The sequence below is a fragment of the Pocillopora verrucosa genome, chromosome 10, assembly GCF_036669915.1.
Source record: "Pocillopora verrucosa isolate sample1 chromosome 10, ASM3666991v2, whole genome shotgun sequence".
NCBI lineage: Eukaryota > Metazoa > Cnidaria > Anthozoa > Scleractinia > Pocilloporidae > Pocillopora > Pocillopora verrucosa.
The window spans coordinates 17,211,793-17,234,771 of record NC_089321.1 but is presented as its reverse complement, the minus strand read 5'-3'; the positions used below and the strand labels follow the sequence as shown (position 1 = coordinate 17,234,771).

At 35.3% G+C, this 22,979-nt stretch overlaps 3 protein-coding genes across 3 annotated transcripts; 1 reads left to right on the top strand and 2 right to left on the bottom strand.

Annotated features, from left to right (window-relative positions):
- The first annotated feature begins 1,752 nt into the window (after positions 1–1,752).
- Positions 1,753–13,442, top strand: LOC131782661 (origin recognition complex subunit 2-like). Its single transcript, XM_059099402.2, has 16 exons — positions 1,753–1,886; positions 2,240–2,314; positions 3,068–3,166; positions 3,955–3,992; positions 4,885–4,969; positions 5,919–5,994; positions 6,139–6,175; positions 6,356–6,457; positions 6,921–7,027; positions 8,000–8,132; positions 9,334–9,436; positions 9,798–9,859; positions 10,522–10,603; positions 11,256–11,489; positions 12,531–12,649; positions 13,218–13,442. Exons 1-16 carry the CDS (start codon positions 1,814–1,816, stop codon positions 13,305–13,307), a joined length of 1,515 nt encoding a protein of 504 aa, XP_058955385.2. The 5' UTR covers positions 1,753–1,813; the 3' UTR covers positions 13,308–13,442.
- Positions 13,119–16,226, bottom strand: LOC131782665 (BTB and MATH domain-containing protein 36-like). Its single transcript, XM_059099407.2, has 2 exons — positions 16,136–16,226; positions 13,119–14,955 (listed from the first exon to the last, which is right to left on the bottom strand). The coding sequence occupies exon 2, from the start codon at positions 14,943–14,945 to the stop codon at positions 14,145–14,147; it is 801 nt and encodes a 266-aa protein (XP_058955390.2). The 5' UTR covers positions 14,946–14,955; positions 16,136–16,226; the 3' UTR covers positions 13,119–14,144.
- A 3,151-nt stretch (positions 16,227–19,377) lies between these two features.
- Positions 19,378–22,847, bottom strand: LOC131782671 (uncharacterized). Its single transcript, XM_059099413.2, has 2 exons — positions 22,233–22,847; positions 19,378–20,657 (listed from the first exon to the last, which is right to left on the bottom strand). Exons 1-2 carry the CDS (start codon positions 22,583–22,585, stop codon positions 20,390–20,392), a joined length of 621 nt encoding a protein of 206 aa, XP_058955396.2. The 5' UTR covers positions 22,586–22,847; the 3' UTR covers positions 19,378–20,389.
- Positions 22,848–22,979: the final 132 nt, after the last annotated feature.

Genomic DNA, 22,979 nt, shown 5'->3' with positions numbered 1-22,979 from the left:
CTAGGAAGCCAGCGAATTGCTTCTAAACAAACTTAAACTATTTGAAGTTGGGTCCCCATTTCATGTTTAACTCCGCAAGGAACTAAGGCATCTAGCACTTTCTTTCTGCAGGACATTGTCACCAAACCAACCGACTCGTTTTAGTTGTTTTCAAACCGTTCAAGCGAATGATTATCCATGAACAGTTTATAATCTCTTGGCCTTAATTACAAGGATCAGTTTTCTTCTACCCTCACACAACCATCTAAGCGAATATTACAGTGTTTCTTGACTTCCCTTGACTTCCCTTGAAATTGCTAAGCTCCCAAAAATTAGGGACCTGCAAAAGACTTTGTCAAAATTTCATTGAAATAAGGTAAATATTTTATCCTCATTTTTATGTGTATTTTTTAATGCGATTATAATCACTGGATTACTATGGAAGTGACAGGAAGCTCAATTCTATGATGTTACGAGTATATGTAATTGAGATTATTTTAAATTATGGATAACAGAAAGTTGTGATGGTGATAAATGTCTTTTCGCGAATGTTCGTGAATTATCCAATATCTCAGTATGTTCGATAAGAAAAAAACATAATTTTATACAATAAGATAATTTTCAGGTCTCTTTGTGGCACCTCACAAGAATAAAGGGGTCCTAATTACTTTTCCTTTGTTTAAAGTTGGAACGTTTTGTAAATATCACCGTTGAGAACCACGTAATCCTCACACAAAAAAAAAGAAATTAGAAAGTATGTATCGACAAGTTAAATTAAAAAATTTGAAGATGGAAGTACCAAAAAGAAATGTTTTTTACGTGGAAAGCCATTATGGTTAATTTGTTAAAACAAAGTAAATGAAAAACAAAAGATAGTCTTTCACCGTACAGCCAGGTCAGATGCTTTTACTGTCGGCTGATGCCACCCAGGATTGAAATAAGTATTTTTTATAAACCCCTTGTTTGAAATTTTGAAACTTTTGAGGCACAACAACATCATGCAATCGTTTGCAAATCTTTTAAGGCTGCTAAAGCAGGTACTTATGAAATCATGGGGGGGGAGTGTAGTGCACATAGAGGGCCTGTAATAAATAATCATTCTGAACATCTACTTCCACTGAAAGCTTTTACAGCTTTTAGTAGGCTCGGATTGCAGGTCCTACTTTTAAGACATTTCATATACATGAAGGCATCCATCTAAATTTTCCAGGATATAGCTAGATACTCAATATTGACTTTCTTTTTTCATTGTGTTTGTGCCATATATAACCACAATTTTACATAAATCAATTTCTTACTCTCCGCGGTAAGACCTCAACTTTTCAGCCGCGATTATTCAATTTCGAAACTCTATGGTCGTGAAAAATCTATCCAAACTAGATCCAAGACTTTCCATCTTAGAAAGCCTGTAATGCTACCGTCGCAGGACCTGCAAAAAAGGCTCCTTTAAGAGCCAAAAATATCAATCAGGAGCGGATCCAGGCATGGGTCGGTGGGTCCCAACCCTCCCTTCTAGCTTCTCTCACCATCGGATAGCTTTCTAAATCATAGTTCGGAATTCCGTGTCAAAATTTCCAAGATCCTCATTTGAATATTGCAGTGTGATGACGACATTTGGTAACATTCAAGTAGTCTTGCTCTTATATAATTTGCTAAAAAATTACACGTGACCACGGTAGAAAATGGACTACGTTATATACTTCTTGTAAACGATCTCCTCTTGGCTTTCATTGGTGGGAAAAAAGCATTCTTTCCCACTCTACCTAGTCCCTCTTCCCTCCTACTTCACACCAAAAACGTGAATGAGATCGACTGGGTATGACACTGCGACAAAATGGCGGAAGAAGTTGAATTTGTAAGCGATGAAGATGTCCCACATTTTAAGAAATGTGGGTTTCGACCGACAGGTAGGTTTCGAAAAATATATCAGGTGCCTTTATATGCCCTAACTGTAGTCAGTACAGTCGAGTCAGTGCTTGTCAACTTAAAGACTCTATTAAATCAATTTGCGAAAGTTACGCACGTGAAAACTTGCATTATATACCGCGACTTTCTCGCAACTTACCCACCAAGTAAAATAGAAACTGTTGTAATAGTGTTATTCCTCAAGTTATTCACCCAAGTATCCTTGATATTTTGATGAAATAGCCTTGCTTATAAAGTTATAACAGCTTCTCTTTAACAATGATGTATCATAACTGTTCATGATTGAATACAGCTCCGAAAGTTCAAGTCATTATTCTCTTTTTGCAATATTCAGATGACACACCAGTCAGTGGATCAACACTGTTTGGTTTTCATACTCCCAGGCGTCGTGGTGCATTGGCTGAAGCTGGTAAGTTGTTAAATGTTGGTGTTCAAAAGAAAAGAAGAAAAGAGAAAATTGGGTTGTTTAGTAAAACACTGGCCCGGTCGAGGTAGTCTTGGCTCGGTTTTGGTTCGTCATCAACCCAAATTCACTTTATCATATGTATCAGATATTTCGCAAATTTGCAAAGGCGTATCTGCAGCCAGAACTATTTCAAAGGATTATGATTATTGTATTAAATGTATTTGCTCTTAATTTTCACGATAAGTATTGCCAATGAGTTTATGTTATCTTTTAGTTTGTGTCACTAAACTTGTACTATTGCAAAAAGAAGAAAGGAAGAAGAAAAACAACAAATGTCATCACTGATACCAAAACAGTTAAGGAGAACATTTGGGAAAACAATCATGTTACCACCTTTTCGCAAATTATTCAAATTTGTTTGAAAGGAATTCTTTAAATGAGACCATCAGAGTTAGGTTTAATTGGGGTCTACCTTGGTTACTAGGTGTCACAAGAAAGGAAGTGGTTTGGGAAGGGCTGCTACTTTAAACTTTTGGTTCTCTTGATTTATGTGGAAGAGTCCACTATAAATGTATAGGTGTAATGTGCCTTACAGGAAAGAAAAGAAAAGAACTAAAAAACCAACCACAACAAAAGCAAAACAATGACAACAGAGAAGAAAACAGAGGAGCATTATGTGGAATTGTGTTTTATATATGAATGAATTTAGCCATTGATTGTTTATGTATTTAACATTTGTTAGTTTTCTCCTCCTAGCAATGTCAGCAATTCACAACAAAACTCCAATTCACCATACTCAGAGCACACAGCCAAATGACAGAAGGAAAACCCTGAAGAGCAACAAGAAAAGCAAAGGTGTATGTCTGATATCTTCTCAAACCTAATTCTAATTTTTTTCTTTTTTTCATGAGTTAAATGATATAAAGATGTTGTTTAAGCATTGTTGTTAGCAAAATGGAGATCTTCCATTAATAGCATCATTATAAGAGAAAAACAAGATGTTTCTCTTACAGATATGTTTTGGTTTATGTTTTTCTTCAGTTTATCCAGTATTTATTATAATAACTTGGAAGAAATAAAACTTAAACTGGTGTGAAAAAATTTGTACCTAAAAAAATTTGTGGATTGTGAAACATGCAGGTTCAGTTTGGTTTATTTAGTGACTAGCCAATCTTTAAACTGGCTGTCCAGGGGTAATGGTTAGTCTTAGTTACAGTGATGCTGGAGAATGTTCACAGAAACACAAATACTTACACACTTGAGTAGTTTGATTGTTTCTTCATACCATAACAAAAGGTATTTAAAACTCAATGAAGGCTGTGCATTCACAACCCAAGTTGGTAATTAATTCCTAGGTAGTCTAAGGGTTTTATCTACTGCACACTTGTGGTTAATTCAGTTTGTGATAATTATGGTTCTGCTGGCCAACACAAATTGTGTTTAATCTTAATACTGAAACAGACTTACCATGTTTCTTCCTCACAGGAGACCTAAAAATCAAGATTTCTGTCTAAGAAATTTCATTTTGCTGATAGATATTTGAATTCAAGGGAAGATATTGCATAATTATTCTTATTCCAGTGGTGTTCAATTTGCTAAGTGCAGTTTTTTAATGTGTTTTTTTTTCTCCTACCATTTTCAAGGTGCTGAAAAGACTGTTGCATCGTCAAATATTGAGAAGGTAAGGTATGTTTAGATCATGATTAGATATTAAATATTGGTAACTTTTTTCTTTTTTTAATTGAACTTTATTGAACTTCAAGTGTATACCAAATATAGATTGTCAACTGAAGTTAATTCAATTTTTATGTATTAAAAGGAATTCCCCTATTTGATATCAGCAAAAAAAATTGTGGTTAATCTACATTGAATAAGAGAGAAAGTGACCTTTGGGTCAGAATTGTTTATTTGATTTTGAGAAAAATTTCTTGGCTTTTTCTGTCTGTCTAACTGTAGACAATGATCTATGGAGTGCTTACACTGTTACTACAGTTCTTTGAAAACTTATTTTTGTATATTTAAGAGAGTGTTAAATTTGTGAAAGTCAAAAGCATAATACATTGTGGTTCAATTATTTCTAAGGTTTTAAATTCTTGAAATGGGTTTGATTTTGATTTTTCATAGTTTTGTTTTTATTAAAGTTTTCTGAAACATAGGAAAGTGAAAGATAACAAAATTGCTTTTAGAATACAATACAGATTTTTCCATGTTTTGTCACCATAATCTATAAAAAAAAATCAGACATTCAAATGACCTTGGATTGAGAATGGTGAGGGTTTTGTGGTTCATTCATCAACCTGACCGAGTAGCACAGAATGCGAGTAATGTGTCATCAGCTGATTGGCAACATCAAACACACTTGAAAAACTCAGATATTTTTTCACATGTGTTGTTACAGCTTTTCTCAGGACTGGAAATCCTTGTGTAACACTGCAGTATACATGTCTTGATAAAGTAAATTTTTATATAACCTTTATTTCTGAACTTCTTCAGGGCTTCTGTGAAACTATTAAACAACTCTTCTTGTAAATGAAACCAAAAAAAATGTTAAACACTGTTTACATTTTTTGCAGGAAAACCCAGCAACTGGAACTCAAGATGAAAACAAGAGAAGTAGTTATTCTTTGCGTCATAGAAGAAAAGCTGTTCTTTTAAAAGGTCTGTCTTCCAATGATAAGGAAATGTTAACAGTGAAACATTAATATTTTCACATATTGCTCTTGCACTGTCTTGTTTTCGGTGAGAAGAAGGGTGCTTTGAAGATATTTTTACTCACTCACATGGGGCTTTTTTTTGGGCAGTGCATCACTGATGGGAAGGTCTACTTAATGGTAAATGTAATAACTTATTGCTTGCCCAAAAATTGCAACGGGGAGCAATTTGAAGCCTATGGAATGTAAATACATGTGGTGTATTAAGTGAATTGCTTTTAACCATTTACTTTAGAATGTACATGCAACAAAATATAATATGAATGTTATTTTGATTAAATGCTTAATTTCTTTTACATGCACTATATTTCCACCCTTTAGGCTATAATGCAAACTAACTCCTCCTCATGAATAAGTGCCCTCCTCCCTAACTTTCTTAAATACAGGGATACAGCAAAAACCTGTCTCTGTTGCCACTTAATTTATAACTTTTTTAAGTGTCAGCTACAGTGGAATCAGTACAGTTTAATAGTTTCTTAATAAGAGCCCCCTTGATTAAGTGCCCCCCTTCCAATAAGCACCACTCCTTTTACATGTAGCTGAAATTTCAAATGAGTGCATGGTGCTTATTCAAGGAAATACAGTAACTTACTTTAACCTTTAACTCCCACGAATGACCAAGAACAGAATTTTGTCTCATAATATATCAAGTAGATAAGTGATGAGAATAAAGAAAAATGTCAATTAGGATATTATTAGTTGATCCAATACCAAATTCTCCGAACTAGCATCATGAGAATTGTATGGCAGACAGTAAGGAGAATTGCTAAGATGAGATCTTGGGAGAAAAAGGATTAAGATGTATGTTGTACAAGTATGTTTGTATTGCTGCCAAATGGGTGGATCACAGATTAAATCATAGGACTTCAGTGTTACATGTTGAATTTATTTTGCAGGTATTGAACATGAATCTGATACAGATGATAATGATTCTGACAGTGGATCAGGGACTGTTGATGAAACACCAACAAGGTACACTAACCATTTAACATTAATGCAGTTAATTTTTGGTACATTTTTGCAATTATATCAATGTCAAAAAGCTTAATTATTAATAAATATACAAACTTTAAGGTAGTATATGATAGAGCATTTGAAGTCTTTTTGATATTTTAGAGTTTACAAGAAAGGCACCAAAGGAAATTCAAACCAGGTATGAGACAGTATAAATTATTGTGTTGTACATTCTGTGAGGGAAACCAATGGGCTCTTATATATTGCAGTAAAAAGGTGTAAAAAGTAAGTGGCGGTTTCATTTCAGTGTGCAGTCAACTAACAGAGTAATGACTGAAAGTATTCCTAATTAAAAGTTCATGGAATTACTGTTCTCTAGCTGGAAGATGCTCATGAAGAGTTCTTTGAGCAACAAAGCTCTAAGTGTATCACGTCTGATCATACACTCTCCAAACTGAATATGCCACGAATGGATCAACAAGTAAGTGCAATGTTCTGTTAACCCTTTAACCCCAACAGTGACTAGCATCTAATTTCTCCTTACAATACTGCCACTGAATCACACATTAATGTCATGAGAATAAAGGAAATGATCACCAACTAAAAAAACTCTTGATTGTTAAACAAATTCTCCTTGTCAGCACCTTAGTAAATGTACAGATAACAGTATGGAGAATATGAATACTGATGTTAGGGTGTAAGGGGTTAATCTTTAACATGTTATACCGACATGTAATGTTTCCTTGTCAATATAATGATACTCAAATGATCGTTAGTTATTAATCTTTGAAGGTTCCTCTTGGTCTTTCTGTGTAAGTATATATTCAGGAAAGGAATTTTCTCTCAGTGGTCTGTAAACCTATCTGCTGAGAGCCTGTGTTAGAAATTGTTTATTTAGCAGAAGCGGCTTCTATAAACAATCACCATTCTTTTTTTTTTGGCAGAAACTGTTGTTGCATTTAAATCAAGTATCCAGCTCACACCCTAAGGAAAGATTTGAGTTGTATCACAAATTGCAAGGTCTGTTTGACAAGTGGATATTCCATTTAAGGTGAGCAGGGCAGGCTTGAGTTGTGTCCATCACTGCAAAGATCGCTTTCACATTCATTCCTCAAAAGGCAGTTTACATACTATTATATGACTATTATATATTCACAGTCATTGATTCGTCACTTTATGAGTTTATTACAATCCCAAAAAATGACCAGCTCCCAGTTAGCTTGTTAGCTCAGTTAGTAGAGCATTGCACCAGTATTGAAAAGGTCATGGGTTAAAATCCTGTATAGGCCTGACATTTTTTTTTGTCAGGCTTTATTTTCACCACTTAACTGCAAAGATTGCTTTCACATTTGTTCCTGAAAGTTATCGCAAACTCAACATACTTTTACTATTATTTATAAACTGCTTTTATCCTTTTGAAGAGTTCCTTGAATATGTATTGCAACTGGAAGAGAGTAAAAAAAAAACTTGATTATTGGCATTATTAATTTAAAATTACCTGTAGCTTCAATTACTTTTGGTATTGAAGAGTCACCTTTCGAAATTTTCTTCTTGCAATAAATTATCTGATGTTCATCAAATTTATCATGAGGAATGCTCATATGTATATTTGTATGAAACTTCAACTGCTGAGAAGACTTTTGTTCTATTGTCAAAAATGTTCCATGAATAAACATTAAGTCAACTGAGCATAAAGGAGATAAGAGCATAAATGTGACCAAAAGTTCAGAGAGGTAACAGCTATTTTGATATAATTGGAATTTTGAGTGCCACCATTTTAAGTCACAGGTCACACTTTTTGGTTTCCATGTATGGCCTCTTCTGTCCTTTGAAAAACCTACAAACAAAATAACTACATGTGCAGCTGTGCATTATTTTGGAAATGGCAAATGAAGGTGTAATATGAGCTAATAGCTCAGAATGCACTTTTTGGTAAATTTCATAACCCACCCAGTTAGTTTCTGTTGGTTTTTAGTATTGCAAACTTCACTGAACATTGCATACTGCTTTGATTCTTACATAGAAATGGATTCAACATTCTTCTCTATGGCCTTGGATCCAAAAGAGTTCTCCTTGATCAATTCCGTTCATCTAAACTTTCTTCAAGTGTTCAAGTTGTTGTTAATGGATTTTTCCCCAGTCTCACCATAAAAAATGTAAGTGATCTATAAGTTGTGGAATGTTATCACAATTAGTACTTGTAAGTTACAGCTCTATCTTGTTTATAAAAGAACTGTGTGATCATTACTAAAAACTATTTTATTTCTTAAAAGATCAGGTACATTTTGTTTAAATTGTTTGGGTTTTTTTCTCTCTTACATGAATTATTCTCATTTTAAGTGACTTGGAAGTGCTATTCTAAAGTAACAAAAAATGAGGATATCAGTATCAGTGACCATGGATCTACTGTGATAATTATGGATCCAAAGTTAGCTTTCATTTAATAACTTGGAATCCTTAGCTTTACATGTATTTATGGATTTGTAGTGATAAATTTGGATTGCTAGTTATGTAGTGATAGCATTACTTTGGATATGTTGCACTTGTAGATCCTTAGTTTGGGATTAATAACTGTATGTCTAATTCTGGATCAATCTGTGGTTACAAATTTGGACCTGTAGATGTACTAACTTTAGATCCATGGTATTGATAACCTTGGGTGAACTTGGATCAACTTTGTAGTTCTATTAACCCTTTAAACCCTGAGAGTGACTAGCACCTAAATTCTCCTTACAGTAATACTGCTAATCCATTCATTAAGATCAGGAGAATAAAGGAAATGATCGCCAACCTGAGAAGCTTTGATTCTTAGGTTGTTCTCCTTGTCAGTACCAAAAGAAACATATAGAGAAGAGTATGGAGAAGATGGATACTGATGTTAGGGTGTAAAGGGTTAAAAGTGCATGGTGATTAAATTGGGGAGCAGGATTGACCATTCAATCAATCAGGTTTAAACCACTGGAGAGACACCCTACTTGTGTTGTTCTTTTACATTTACCTAATGTATACCAGCAATTATTTTTCACAGACACTGACAGAGGTGAATAATTGTCTTAGTACAATGTTTATACCACACAGAAACAAAAAAAAGAAAATTGGTTTATTGTTGTCAAATTGACTGTAACAAATAATAGTCTAAAATGAAACTCTTGTCACTATTTTGTCTCTTTGGCTTCTCAGAGGAGAATATTTGCTAATCATTTCTGAACTAGCCAATCTGATTGTGTTTAAAAAGCACTAATCACCTGTGTGGTATATAATTGTTTAATATTATATTTATTATTTGTTATTATTATGGTTATTTTTTATTATAATTATTTACTTGCAGAGACAAATAATTTCTTTTTACTCTTGAAGGTTCTAAACATTTTAACTGAAGAGGTTCTTATGTATGATGGATCTTTCAAGAGTGTGACAGATCAGTGTGACTACATAAAACAGAACCTTTGCAGTGACAAATGTGAGTTAAGCTTGGTTAGGATAATGGGGGTATTTATTAAATTTCCCAATAAGTGCTTGACACATTTATTGTGATTCCAAAGCCATCATTTTTATATTAAAATTTTAAGAACTACATAATAATGATATTATATGATAATGTATTATTTAAGTTTTTCTAACATGTATTTTTTAGGTTCAGTGGATATCTGTCCTGAATATTTATAACTTATGACAAAGCATTTTTCTCTAAATTTTCCGATAAGTGCATAAATGTATTATGATGGTGATTCCAAAGCCACTATTTTTTAAATTTAAGTGTTCAGAATTACGGACTTTATAATGTGCCTGATTATAAGTTTTTCTAACATTTATTTTTTTAGGTTCAGAGGAGATTTTTCTGGTTATTCATAATATTGATGGCTCCATGTTAAGATCCAAAAAGGTTTGTTTACTCTCCACATGCTATTAAAACCCAATGATAGGCTCACAGCATTATGCTAGTGTTATAGCCTCTGTTTTCTATTTTTGGACATGACCCAAATTCAATGGGCCAAGTAATGTGTATGTGTATGGTCTAGCTATTGTTCTCATACAAGATAAATTTTTACCTGGGGTTCTATACATTATTGTTTTTCCAATCAAGCATTGTTAGTGGTAGGGTTGCTTTGGAACTCAGAAAACTGTCCACACTAAAACTAGTCAAGAATAAGCCATCATGGCATATGCAAGAAAAATACAATAGTGTAACTGTTTTATTACTGTCATTGATGGTATTACTTTGTGGCATTGGGGTTTGTCCCCACATCTTGATCCCCAAAATTGTTATTTGTTTTAAGGCCACAACATTCCCAAAATAATTCAGGTATTCATGGTTTTTTATGTTTGACAGTCAAAGGGTTTGAGTTGATTTAATTTTAGATGGAGGAGTGGTGATTATAAGTTAAATTGTACATGGTAGATGTGCTGTCAGTCCATTGCTCAGCCGAACAAGTTATCTTCCCCCATAGTTTATCTTAATTTGTTTGTATTAATACTGGAAGAAGTTAACAGCCATTCAGCAGTTAGGGCAGATTTTCAAAAAAATTTATTTCTGTTTGGTTTCAGACTCAGACAATTCTGAGCCTTCTTGCAGAGGTGGATACTCTTCATGTCATTGCTAGTATTGATCACATCAATGCACCTCTAAGTTAGTACAATCATTTAGTTTTGTTTAGACTGACAGTGCAGTCATTGTAGTGGTGATTAACTAAAGAAGAGACTTCTGTGTTTTTTTGTTATCAATCTGCTTTGTTGTGTTTTTGCAATAGTCATGTGAACTTGCATTCTTTATGACATGTACATTCAGCACTTTATTACGTAATAAGTATTGTGTCATGGCATTACAGTACTTAGTGTGCAAACTTGTACATCACATATTTTCTTGATGAAAGAACCCATACAGCATGAAAAAGGAAAAGCCAATTGTTTTCACTTTTTTTCTCTAAATCATTTCATATTTTACATATTTTTTTACCTACCAGGAGAAAAATAATCATGATGCAAAAAAGAGATTTTCAGAATTGAAGGAATTGTGTCTCTGATTTACTTGTCATATCATTGCTTGGAAATCTCAAGATATTAAAATAGTTTAATATGTAAATATTATCTCAAGAATGATATTTAAATACATAGAATAATTTTTGATGAAGATATCAAAATAATGAAATATTTCTGAAAAGTTTAGGTGCATTGCCTTAGCTGATGAACCATCAGTTAGGATACTTAAATTGATAATTATGAATAATTTATGTAGCTGTTGCTGAGTTGATTACTTATTTATTGAGTTGGAATCTTTTCAGTCTGGAATCATACTCAGCTGAGCCGTTTTAACTGGTCCTGGTTTGATGTTACATCCTTTGAACCATATAGGGAAGAGACATCATATGAGAACTCACTGTTGGTCCAGCACACAGGGGCTCTGGCACTTAGTTCGTTAGTTCATGTGTTCCGTAGTTTGACTCCTAATGCCCGTGGTATCTTTATCTTAATAGCACAGCATCAGCTTGATGAAAAGGATAACAGTAGTTATATTGGTAAGCAGTTCTTAACATATTAACTAGTAAGAGTTACTAGCATCTAGTCCTGAATCAAACATTTAGATTGTGAAAATTCTTGATTGTCAAACAAATTCTCCTTATTAGGACCTTAGGAAATATATTGAGAACATTATGGAGAATTTGCGTACTGATGTTACGGTTAATCCTGGTACTAATGAGTTCCAAGATACATTTACATAAAGAGACCTTTTTGTATTATTGGTGTGTGAAGCTTTTAAACCTCAGCATCTGATTAGTAATTCTCCTTTGTAGCTAACAAATGTTTCCCTTCAAATTAATTTAATTTCATATCAAGGTATCACTTTTTAGTCGATGGCTTTGTCTTTACTCCTTATTTGTGTGGAATGAAGAAAGAAAGGCCTTATTTATATCCCTTTTTGGTATATACATGTACCATGTAAGTGATTAGTGCCTTTTGTGCATGCTGATTGGCCAGTTTGGAAGTGGTTAGCAAGGAGCATTCACCTCAGAACAGCCAAAGGGACAAAACTGTGCGTCAAGAGCTTAATTTTCCACCTTTTTTGATTTATTGAGTGAAAGAAACTAACTTTTTGGTACTGATGTGGTATATACCAAAACAATTATTCACCTCAGTGTCAGTGAATATCCACTACTATTCACCTCCAGTTTGGTGGATAATAGTTAATTATTTGCAAGTTAGAGTCATCTCCATTTGAGTGTCATAAGTAATCCTAGATTGCCTTGCAGGTTTTGCTTTGTCTTTCTCTGTGATTGGACAAGAAAACTTTGTCATTCAACCAAATTCAAAGTTAAAACTTTGGGCATAAGTGAAGGTTAATTAAGTAACCATCTTTCTTAAGCGCCTTGTTTAAGAAGGTTGTCACATGTGAACCACCACTGTAATAAAATACTAGGCCTGGTTTGACAATGAGCTCTCTATAGCTCAGTGGTTGAGAGATGGCTTCAGTACATTGCCTGTCTCTCTCTGAAGCTGTTATAGAATAATTAGGTGGTATTTAACTGCAGTTGTTTGAGTCACTTCTTGTTCTTTCACAGGGCTGTCATTTAATTCTTGTTACTCCAAATGCCGTGAACAGTTCCTTGTAAACAGTGACTCAACACTGAAAGCTCAACTGATAGAATTTCGTGATCACAAACTTATAACTTCCAAGAAGGTGATATTTCTGGCATTTATGTTTTGGCTTTTTGACTCAGCCAATGCTTCCTTTCAGAAGCAACTTCTGTATGTGCATGACAAGCCATCAATCACTAGTGGTTTATACTTGCCAGTATTTTTATTAGGTTTGTTAAACACAATAATTGTCATTCTGTTGAAACCAAGCACTGCACTGGACATTTTTGTATTTTCAAGAGTTGTTGTACAACATCATATGCAAAAAGTCAGTTCAAATTACAGTTTCACATGCCTTGTTCTTGGTGAAAAATCATGCCAATCAACCCTTAAACCCCTCAGAGTGACTATCTTCTAATTTTTCCTTATAGTATCACCCTTGAATAAAATATGTAGGCCACAAAAATAAAGGAAATGATTGCCATTTTCAGCTCCCGATTGTCAATCAAGTGATCTTTCTCAGTACCACAGGAAACATAAAAAGATTAGTGTGGAGAATATTAATACTCATGTAAGAGTGTAAAGGTTTAATAATTCAAAACTGACAATTTTAAAATAAAATAAAGTTATTATTAATAGTCTTGTAATTTGTTCTCTGTCATTGATTGCAGGGTGCTGATGGTGTAGAATATTTGTATATCCCAGTTGACCCAGCAACATTGAAGCAGTTTGTAGAAGATCAACAGAACAACAACTTGTGACAAGAATGTCTTGAAACTATAGTGAAATGCCAAATACTTGTCACAATGAATATGTATTAGAATTGTACATGAATTTAAAAGTCTTGGTGCTCATAGAATATTATTTTTGGAACAATAAAGGATAAATTTGATCAATGTCTTGTCTGTACAGTGTATATACATGTATTATAATTGAAACTCTTTCAACAGTCACCTTCCCAGAACATCCACTTTTGCCAGACCCTTTAGTACCTTTGTGACAACTCACTAAAGCAGATGTTTCTTGACATAATGGAAAAGGAAATGGGAAAAGGAAAATATTTATAATACTGTTAATAAAACTGATTGACTCAGTACCTCATTTGTTGTTCATTTTTACATTCTCTGCTTGCACGTTAACTTTTGCTATATATTTATTATGTTTTTTGCATGCACTTTCTACTTTTATACTATATTTCCAATAAGCTTTTTTTTCTGTTAATTAAACTGTTTTACCTCTCTGTGAAAAAATGGTGTCCTATAAGCTATCTAGTAAGCATTCCTACTAAATGAAAGTGAAAAAAAGGGTTGAGTTTACCATAACATGTTCTAAACAACAAAAGAATTGTTACCCTAGGCACAGATGGAAAGAAACACAAACCCTCTCTGAACCATCTACATGTACTTTCATATTTCTTTGATCTGCCTTAAGAGAGAACTTGCTAACATTTGTATTGGCACCTTACATCAATAGCATTACAATATCTGTTGCCTTTACATAGCTCCTGAAAAAGATGGGGATTTGTTATTTGAGCCCAGATTCTTGATCATTGATTCTCAATAAATTCAAGGACTGAGTTTTAAGTTAAAACTGTCCACTTATTTTTGATTATTACTGTACATTGGCTCATAGATACTTCGAAGGCGATGTTGTACCAACTGTATCATGACAGCAACCTCGACACTTTCCACTGCTGTTTCCTCTAAAAGCTTTGTACAATCACTAACAGCACGTGGAATTCGTCTTCCTTCTGGGTATTTCTTCTGATACAAAACCCGTCCCAGTTCCCTTACTCCCCACTCACACACATCTTTGACTTCTTTCTTTACAGAATTCACCCTTTGCTCACTGCTTTGCATCTTGTTCTCAAGTAACTCCACTCTCCTTTCAGCCAATTGTCTGCCCTCCTCTGGAGCAATCATGGCATATTTCTCATGACGTCGCACTTCTGATATTGACATGTGTTTAGCAATTTCAACACATTGTTTGCACAATTCCTCCATGTTAAACTCATTAGCTAATACAAGGAAGTCAATAGCCTGGTGAGGAGTCTTTTCTCTCTGTAGCAGATACTTTTCACAGCGTTCTGTGAGTTGCTCCATTTGATACTCTCTTGCCAAGGGAAGAAGGAAGTAACAGTTGTTTTCACCAATTGGTTTTGATGTTGGGTAAATGACAAGCAACAGCTCCTTTATTTCAGAGGCATTCTTTCCTGGAAGAGGAATCTCACTTGCAAATTTTTCTTTGAACTCTGAGGAGAACATTCTTTCAAACACTGGTGACCACATGGATAAAGTACCCTTGTGAACATGGAACTTCTTCTCCTCAACAACAAGGACAGAATCACTAAGATGCCATGGCTCTGTAAAATCAGGCTCAGATCCCTTTTTCTGCATCATTGGGGTTTATCTGAGAAAAAAAAAAAAAGATTACCAGTTCTTGTTGGCTTTTAAAGACTTGTCCTTGTGCTATTTTGACATGGACAATGTATTTCAGGTTCATTGGTAAGTGCAAAAAAGGGCCTTTCAACTGGGCCCTTGAGATGAATAGACCCCAGGGCTGAGTTGTTCAAAGCTGGGTTAAGATAACCTGGGGTTAGTGTGAAATTTCATCTCAGATCTGAAAGCTTGAAGAGCAAATTCAGTTTATTTCTTTTTGACTACAATTTGATAATTAAATGCTCTCAAAACAAAGAGTAAAATTATTCCAAAAGGACTTTTGAACAGAGAAATATAGAAACCTGGATTAAATTTAACACTGGGTTAGCACCAATCAGCCTTTGAACAACTGGGCCCAGGTTAAGGAATCAGACTCTAACAAAAGTAGGGGGAGGAGGAGGGGAGTTGGGCACTTTGACCAATGTGCTATCCCCTCCCATAGTCTTATTTAACATCCTTTGTTGTCATAATGAAATGTTTGAGTCAGGATGTATGGCCAAAAATCAGAAAAAACCTGTAAATGCTTGTGTGTATATATTATCATATAGAAGGTTCTGTGTAACACCATATATGATTAATGTTACTTGCAGTTACAGTAGCCCTAACACTTGCAATACATATACTTTCGTTTTCTCATCAAAGAGAAACGTTTTGATGAGAGAAAAAAATGTATCAATTTCGTATATTCTTTTTCATATTGCATCGTTTTTGAAAACGGGTGTACATAAAATGAAATTATATTTGAAAGGGGATCGGATGAAAATAGTTTCTGAAGTGAAAACTAACAAACTATCTGTAATCATTTCAGTTCGGATAAGGAGAGAGTCTGCAATTAGATTGTAATAATAAGTCCTGTAGAGGTAACTCCGCTTCAGCAATCAAGGCATAATATTCCGACGGTTAGATCTATAATGCACTGAAGAGAAATAATTTTGATTTCGTTTTCATCTTGGTGTTACACACTTGCTGACTTAGCAAGAAAACTTAAGACCGGCAAAACCACGACCAAAGATGACAACCTTCACGATTGAGTCATTCGCTTCGATGTGACCGTTTAAACGAACTGAAAGCCACGGTAGAATGTTATAAATAGTATACTTTATACACCTATTTCGGATTTTTTTTAACTGAGAATTCATTTTCACTCTTACCTGGCAAGAAAATATATTAGTTCGACCACATCAGCAGAGTAAATATGCCTCCGTTATTTCGTCACGCGAATTTTATAGAAGAATAGCATGACGTAATAGATCAGCTGAGATCTGATTCGCTCTAAGGAAACCCTCACAGGAAGTATGTACAATCCACCGGTAGAGGTGAGGTCCTACTGATAATTAAAGATCAGTCAAAACTAAACAAATGACAAGAGTGTAAGAGGCCTTCAGTTAAATGAATGTGTATCGATCAAAGCCAGCTGAAATCTTCTCAGACTCGTCACGTCACGTCAGAGAACGGCTGCGAAGGCGACTAAGTTAGCTAGCAATAGTAACTATCGAATACACCGGAAGTCAGCGCGTCATTGCTAAAAAGGCTCATTACATCGGTCGCGAAAACAAACAATTTCATGGAAATTAGCAATTTACACAAAAGCTTGGATACAGTGATCTCAAAGATAATTTAGGCATGACGAAAGAAGAATGATCCGCTCGAATTTCAAGGTATGTGCTTCCTCTTAAAACTTTGAACGTCGTCATGATAGACAACAACAACAAATCAGAAGAAAGAATTTTGCCAGTTCGGCAAGCTATTGGGCAACATTCTCCCTCGACCAAAATTGGCAAACGCAAGTGGAGACCAGTGGAGCTGAATACCAGACATTTAACTGGTTGCACCGGATTTTCATCCTTGCTCAATAATATTTTATTTTCGCCTAGTTGCAGATGATGAAAATTTAGTTCTTAAGCATGAATACATTAGCACACTTGAAAGTGTAATTAACAGTGAATTTGATGACGTCCATACTTGGCTATCTGGAAACAAGCTTTCACTAAATATTGAAAAGTCAAATTGTGTAATTATTCACCCCGTTAAAAATCGAGTCCCAAAAAGGTTACGCTCTTTATCAGTAACCAATTATTAATCCAAGAGAGTTCCGTTAGGTACCATCATGTTTTAGAACCCCTCCTAAGCCTGCTGCTTGGGAATCTCAACCGCCCTTCAACCACAGGGTGTTCATCCACTAACTAAGGTTTGGCAGGACATAAAACTAACTGTCAATTTTGCAACATAGCGGGCATGCTTTTGCAATCCAAACTGATACGTATATTCAAATGTTAGCTAGAACAGTGACATTAACTATCTAGCCATAAAAATCAAAAGAAGTATTGGTATTCTCAAAAAGCTTCGCTAGTTCCTCAACACAAAAACCTTATGGTCCCTGTATCGTGCCTTGGTGGAGCCATTCTTAATTTATTGCATAATTGCATGGAGTAATCCCAGTGTATCAGTGTTAGAAGTAAATTCTCTAACACTCGTTGTTTGTTTGGTTGATTCTTTTTTAATCTCTTTTCTTCTCAAGTTGTTACAACGGGGACTGACTCCTATCTTATGAGAAAAGTAAGGGACACCGTTTATAAAGTGACACTAACGAACAGAAACGAGATTGGTAATATAAAAATCATAACTATCCTATTGACGGAATATTATTCACATCTAAAGGGGTATCTTAAGAGAAAATTGCCCTAGAAGACCGTTACATAACAACATCATGATTACAAAAGTTGGAGAAGAAGGGGCGTTCACAAGTACCGCCCCCCCAAGTTGCTACGTGCTAGTCATAATAACTTTCTAATTGCAAAACATGAAGGTGCCCCACGTTCACACCTTTAAGAACGAGAGGTGTCGAAAGTGACCTTTTTCCAGAGAGATTCACTCTTCCTGGACTGAAAAATTAACTTAATTAATAACAAAGCTTTCTCAAGACACTATCACGAGTTCTAATTACCGTAGAACTGAGTAACTGTTTCCATGTCAACTTCACTATCATAACGAGGAAAACGTGACCAAACTCTACCTTTAAGATAAGGCTTTCAAAAGGAATAAAAAGTAATCAACCTGCCTTTTTTTATAATTCCCTGCAGGAATGGTTAAAAGTAATATAATATTTCCTTTCCTTTCCCCGACACCAATATAAGGAAACCCTTACGATATTTCAGATTAAATATAGCCCCTTTTTTATCGTTTAACTTCAGTCAATATTGCAACCCTTACTTAATTTACAGAGGAAAGCCATGAGAACAGTTACCTTCATCTGCTTTAACTAATGAGAACTCAAGTCCTTTTTTGAAAGACTTTATCAAGCTGTCTAATACAATTACCCTTCAACTTGTAGTGTTATGTACCTAAGTTTCACAGCCAACTTTTACTTTCGGTCTTTGATCCTTTTTTAATCAGGTTTGGAATATGAATAGCTATAACACTAGGTTCTCCTGCAAAATGACGTATGCTATCCTGAAAGCCAGAACGCATTATGAAAGTTTAAACGTAAGGTTACTGGGTGCTAAAGAGAGAGAGATGCGCATGAATGATCACCAACTAAAGAAGCTCTACATTGCTAACCAAATTCTCCTCGTCAGCACCTTAACAAACATATAGAGAACAGTATGGAAAATATGCATGCTGATGTTACGGTGTAAAGGCTGAACCAAGTTGTTTTTTAAAAGTATATGTCAATACGGAAGACAAGAAAGGACAATACGTTTTGAGAATTCTCGTCTCGAGTTCGAATAGCTTTCTTTAATTCTTCCGACCTCTCCTTGTGTTTAAGTGTTTTATCAATTTTATCAACTGATTTGATAACGTATATTGGCCACCGTAAAAAGTTTCTAAAGCGAACGTTTCGAGCGTTAGCCCTTCGTCAGAGCGAAGAGAGGAATTGTAAGTTGTGTGTCTTTCACACAGAAAGATGGAGCTACGCTATTTGTGAGAACATGGTAACGTGAAAACAAAAGAATACATAAGTCGAATGAAAAGTGTTCCTTGATACCGTGGGCACAGGCAGACCACACTTTGTGTTCGTGGTTAAAAATTGTTGACATGAGACTAACAAAATCTATGAGGTTTATGAATAATGCTCTGAAAATTGCATATTTCGGTTTGAATATCTCAATAAAGTTAAATGAAATGCTAATCCGCGCATTTATGGTATTTTTCCGCCCTCATGAGCCGCTTGAAGTGTCTCCTTACGAAATTACTTTTGGCCGGAGGCCGCGAAGAGGAGAGAGGGAAAGGTCTCCTTTTCTTCCAATACAGGCGTGTGTGCAGATCTCGTTCCGATAAGAAAGAGACGTTGATTAAAATGCGTCGTCAAATAAACTTATCTTGTTAAACGTCTCGGCGTAAAAGAGTAACCTCCCACTCTGTTCGATGGTAAAAGTTATAAAATTAAATGAAATATCCGAAATCTGTGTTTATTAAGCTTTTAAGAAAATGTATACTTTTATAGGATAACAGTTTGACTTCTGTGATACCTTGAAAAGGAAATTTCTAAGTCTGTCATGTCACTAAGATTACAACGCTGATTTTCAGTGACAGGCGATCTAAAGAGTAACACAAAATCAGCAGGTGAAAAAGACATTCGCATGGGTCGCATAGCAACTTCAGAGATAAACATGAAGGTACCGGTGTTATTAGATTTACAAAATTCTGTAGCACGAGACAACGCCCAGAGACTTTCCATCAAAAAGCTTTGATATCTTGTACAAATAATTATTTCGGTGGATCTATTAAGCTTGTGGTTATAGGTTCCATGTAAGCACTTTTTGTTTTTTTTCCTTTTCTCTCTACACAGACACTATCTGCTGTGATGCGTAATTATCCCTTTCACTCCCAAGATCTCATAAGTAATTCTCCTTTCTGTCTCCCTTACAACTCTCATAATGTTAAGTTGGGAGAATTTGGGTTTGGATCAACCAATAATCCCCTAATTGATATTTTTTCTGTATTCTCCTCACTTGTCTTCTTCATATTGTCTTGATATTGTAAGGAGAAATTCTGTCTTGATCACTCATGGGAGTTAGAGGGTTAATAGATCTCTAAAAGATGACACTATGAATATATTTTGATTTAGAAAAGCACAACTTAGCCAGAGCTTAAGCTACCCACAGCAATGTCTGTAATATAAACAGTTGCAAGCTTCCTTGTAAGAAAGTAATAAATTCCATATAAAAAAGACTGAAAGTGAACGTAGAAATGAGGACAATCAAGAAGACGTGAAAAATACGCGACTGTATCTCGTGTTTCCCTAAAACGTTTTTCGTGCGATCGCTGCATCGTGTGCAATTATTAAAGTAAGAGAGCACAAACGCAGCTTCTTTATTTTTCAAATGAATCCACACTGTTTTGTATTCACCATCGATATCACGCAAGTAAATCACGTGATGGTATCTTGCCACTGGATAGGATACCTAATCATCTCGATTTAAGGTGTCTCCATCCGTCCTTGCAACAACTCTCAGGCTTCCGCATTCCATTATTTTCTCTTGAATAATATCAACTCTTTTCTTCAGGTCTAACACGTCGATGACGGTATACGGGATTCTGTTGCCCTGAAGAACTTCCTCCATCAGGTTTGTGAAGTTTAGCAGGTCCTCCATCTTCGGAACGAGGCGAATGCTATCGGTCTGCAAGCATTCTGGGAAGGGTCGCACTACGAACACTAAGGAAGTCCTATACCTGGAATAAAACATAAGAAGCACTATAATCCGTCAAATATTTTTTTCTCGTAAGCGATTGGTCTGAAAGCGTCACATGACCGGATATGCCCCTGTTATGATCCCGTTTGGCAACGTTCTTTGAATACTACGTATTTCCTCACAGCTCGGCTTGTTTTCAATTGATTCAGCTAATATAATCTGACATCGTAGCCATCACTAGACTCGAGAATCAACTGGCTTATATTTCGATTAATTTTTTGTTGAGATGTACATAGGTGAAAAGCCGTTGGACTGAATCACGCTTCGCAGAAGACATCAGAAGTCTACTAAGCCTGTCTTTTCAACTCTTACATTGCCTGTATACCTGCTGGAACTTCAGTATAATACCCTAATCAGTTGATCCATTTATCTCGTCTTCTGGCTCGAGTTTCCATTTTTATACCTCACAAATGGGCATGTGGGCTTATTGATATTGAAAAATTTAACATCTCCTATAAGAGCACAAATCCAAATACTTTTACGAGACTTGCGCAAATGAACCACAAAAACACTTGATGTTCCCTTTTGAATGACATTCATCGAGCACGAAGTTAAAGGTAACCAGAAACTTTTGGGAATGTCAGCTGACAAACGCAGACCAGGCCACCACGAAAGTCGAGCTCTAAAAATAAAACCTTAAAGACAAAGCCCACGGAGGTATGATCTATCTGTGTGGTGTCTAATGCTCTTAAGCAACTTTTATTGTTATATTAATTGTTTTTGTAGTCTCATAAGACTCCTTCAGAGAAACTTTGAGTGTCGCATAAAAACCCCATGACTGAAGTGTCTTGTTAATGATGAGCCATCAGATGGAAATACTGATTATACTACGATAGGTTTAAAAGGGGAAAGATACTGTCCTTAAAAATTCGGAAAATTGAGATTTGCGTGAACCATATGCTAGAAATTGACGATCGCTCAAGTTCAAGTTTATAGTAACGTCTTTGGAGCAAATCAAGCAAATGTAGAACCTCGAGAGATAATATCTATTGTTTCGACTAGGTGAATCTGTTACAGGTATCAGGAGATTTTATCGTCTGTTATTAAACTATAGCTCGCCTGACTTTAATTAGCTCTAGCAAGTGTAGCGAAACAGCATCTCGTACATCTCAGAGAAAAGCAGACTTTGTTGTCAAAAAGAATGATCGGTTTTGTATATGCAAATGCACTTGAAGCATTGAATAATTTGAGCGTGTAATCTCAGAGTTATTTCTTTTCCGTCTCGATAGATTTTCTCTGAGTCAAAGCATCACTATAAACATGTCAATTAGACAGAACGCGAAGTGATCATCATGTGAACTTTATTTTAGTTATGTAATAATGTGTGTCAACGGCTTATCATATGATGAGCTTTCCGCTTCGTTGGAGAACGCGTAACATCAGGAAATGTCGGACCACCATCGTCAAGAAACTACCATGACAATAAACAAACTTCTTACTTTGAGAATCTTTCATAGTCAAATAGCCTATCAAGCCTTAACTGACTGTTATCAATAAAGAATTTAACTGAATTCTTACTTTTATTTTTGGTATTTTACATGATTGTAAAGCTCACCTGCTTATGCACTCTTGGCTTGACGGCAAACTCAACAGTCCTTTCATGCTATTTTCTCCCAGGTACATCAAAGAATAAACCAATGGATCAATTCCTCGATCTGCTATGTACGGCGTCCCACTTCTCGAATGCTGTTCCTCGACTTTACATTGTGCTTCGAGAATTCTTTCCTGAAGCTCTTCGAACTTCGATGGATTAGTCTTTGGGTCAAAATCTTCTCGTCGAAGATTTAAATCCGTGATCACTTTTCGAGCAACTTCAGCTTCCACATGTAAGTTTAACCGCTTTCCAACTTCGTTCACTAAGGTTGTTTTACCAACACTGTGAGCTCCACAGATGAAGACTCGAAGCATTGTGAACACGAAATGCAGCAGTTGAAGTATAACTAGTTTCGACTTACTGGTTGTAGCCACAAAGCCGGATTGTTTGAAGAGTCTTTAAATTTTACCACCATTTATCAAGCCATCAAATATCAATCATAAACCGGTATTAATAAACGAAGCACACCTTTATAAATTTGTGCATCGAAAATTAAATCCTATGTGGTTCTATTTTCTCTGTTATTTCCCTGTTATTTTCCCCGATATTTTCCCTTTACGCTTTGGTAAGCAGGTTTGAAAACTGACATTTAATATGTAAAATCGTTAATCAACTCACTCACCACCACCCGGAAGGGCAAAACGCGATAAGGAAGAATTGATGTACCGAGATTTCTTGACTGCCTTTTATCCTATTAATTCTACAATC

Excerpts from the sequence above, each read along its gene's own strand:
- LOC131782661 (XM_059099402.2), top strand. The coding sequence starts at position 1,814 with ATGGCGGAAGAAGTTGAATTTGTAAGCGATGAAGATGTCCCACATTTT. Across the intron at positions 8,133-9,333 it reads CCAGTCTCACCATAAAAAAT|GTTCTAAACATTTTAACTGA; the intron begins GTAAGTGATCTA and ends TTACTCTTGAAG. Across the intron at positions 10,604-11,255 it reads TCACATCAATGCACCTCTAA|TCTGGAATCATACTCAGCTG; the intron begins GTTAGTACAATC and ends GAATCTTTTCAG.
- LOC131782665 (XM_059099407.2), bottom strand. The coding sequence starts at position 14,945 with ATGATGCAGAAAAAGGGATCTGAGCCTGATTTTACAGAGCCATGGCAT.
- LOC131782671 (XM_059099413.2), bottom strand. The coding sequence starts at position 22,585 with ATGCTTCGAGTCTTCATCTGTGGAGCTCACAGTGTTGGTAAAACAACC. Across the intron at positions 20,658-22,232 it reads AGCCAAGAGTGCATAAGCAG|GTATAGGACTTCCTTAGTGT; the intron begins GTGAGCTTTACA and ends GTTTTATTCCAG.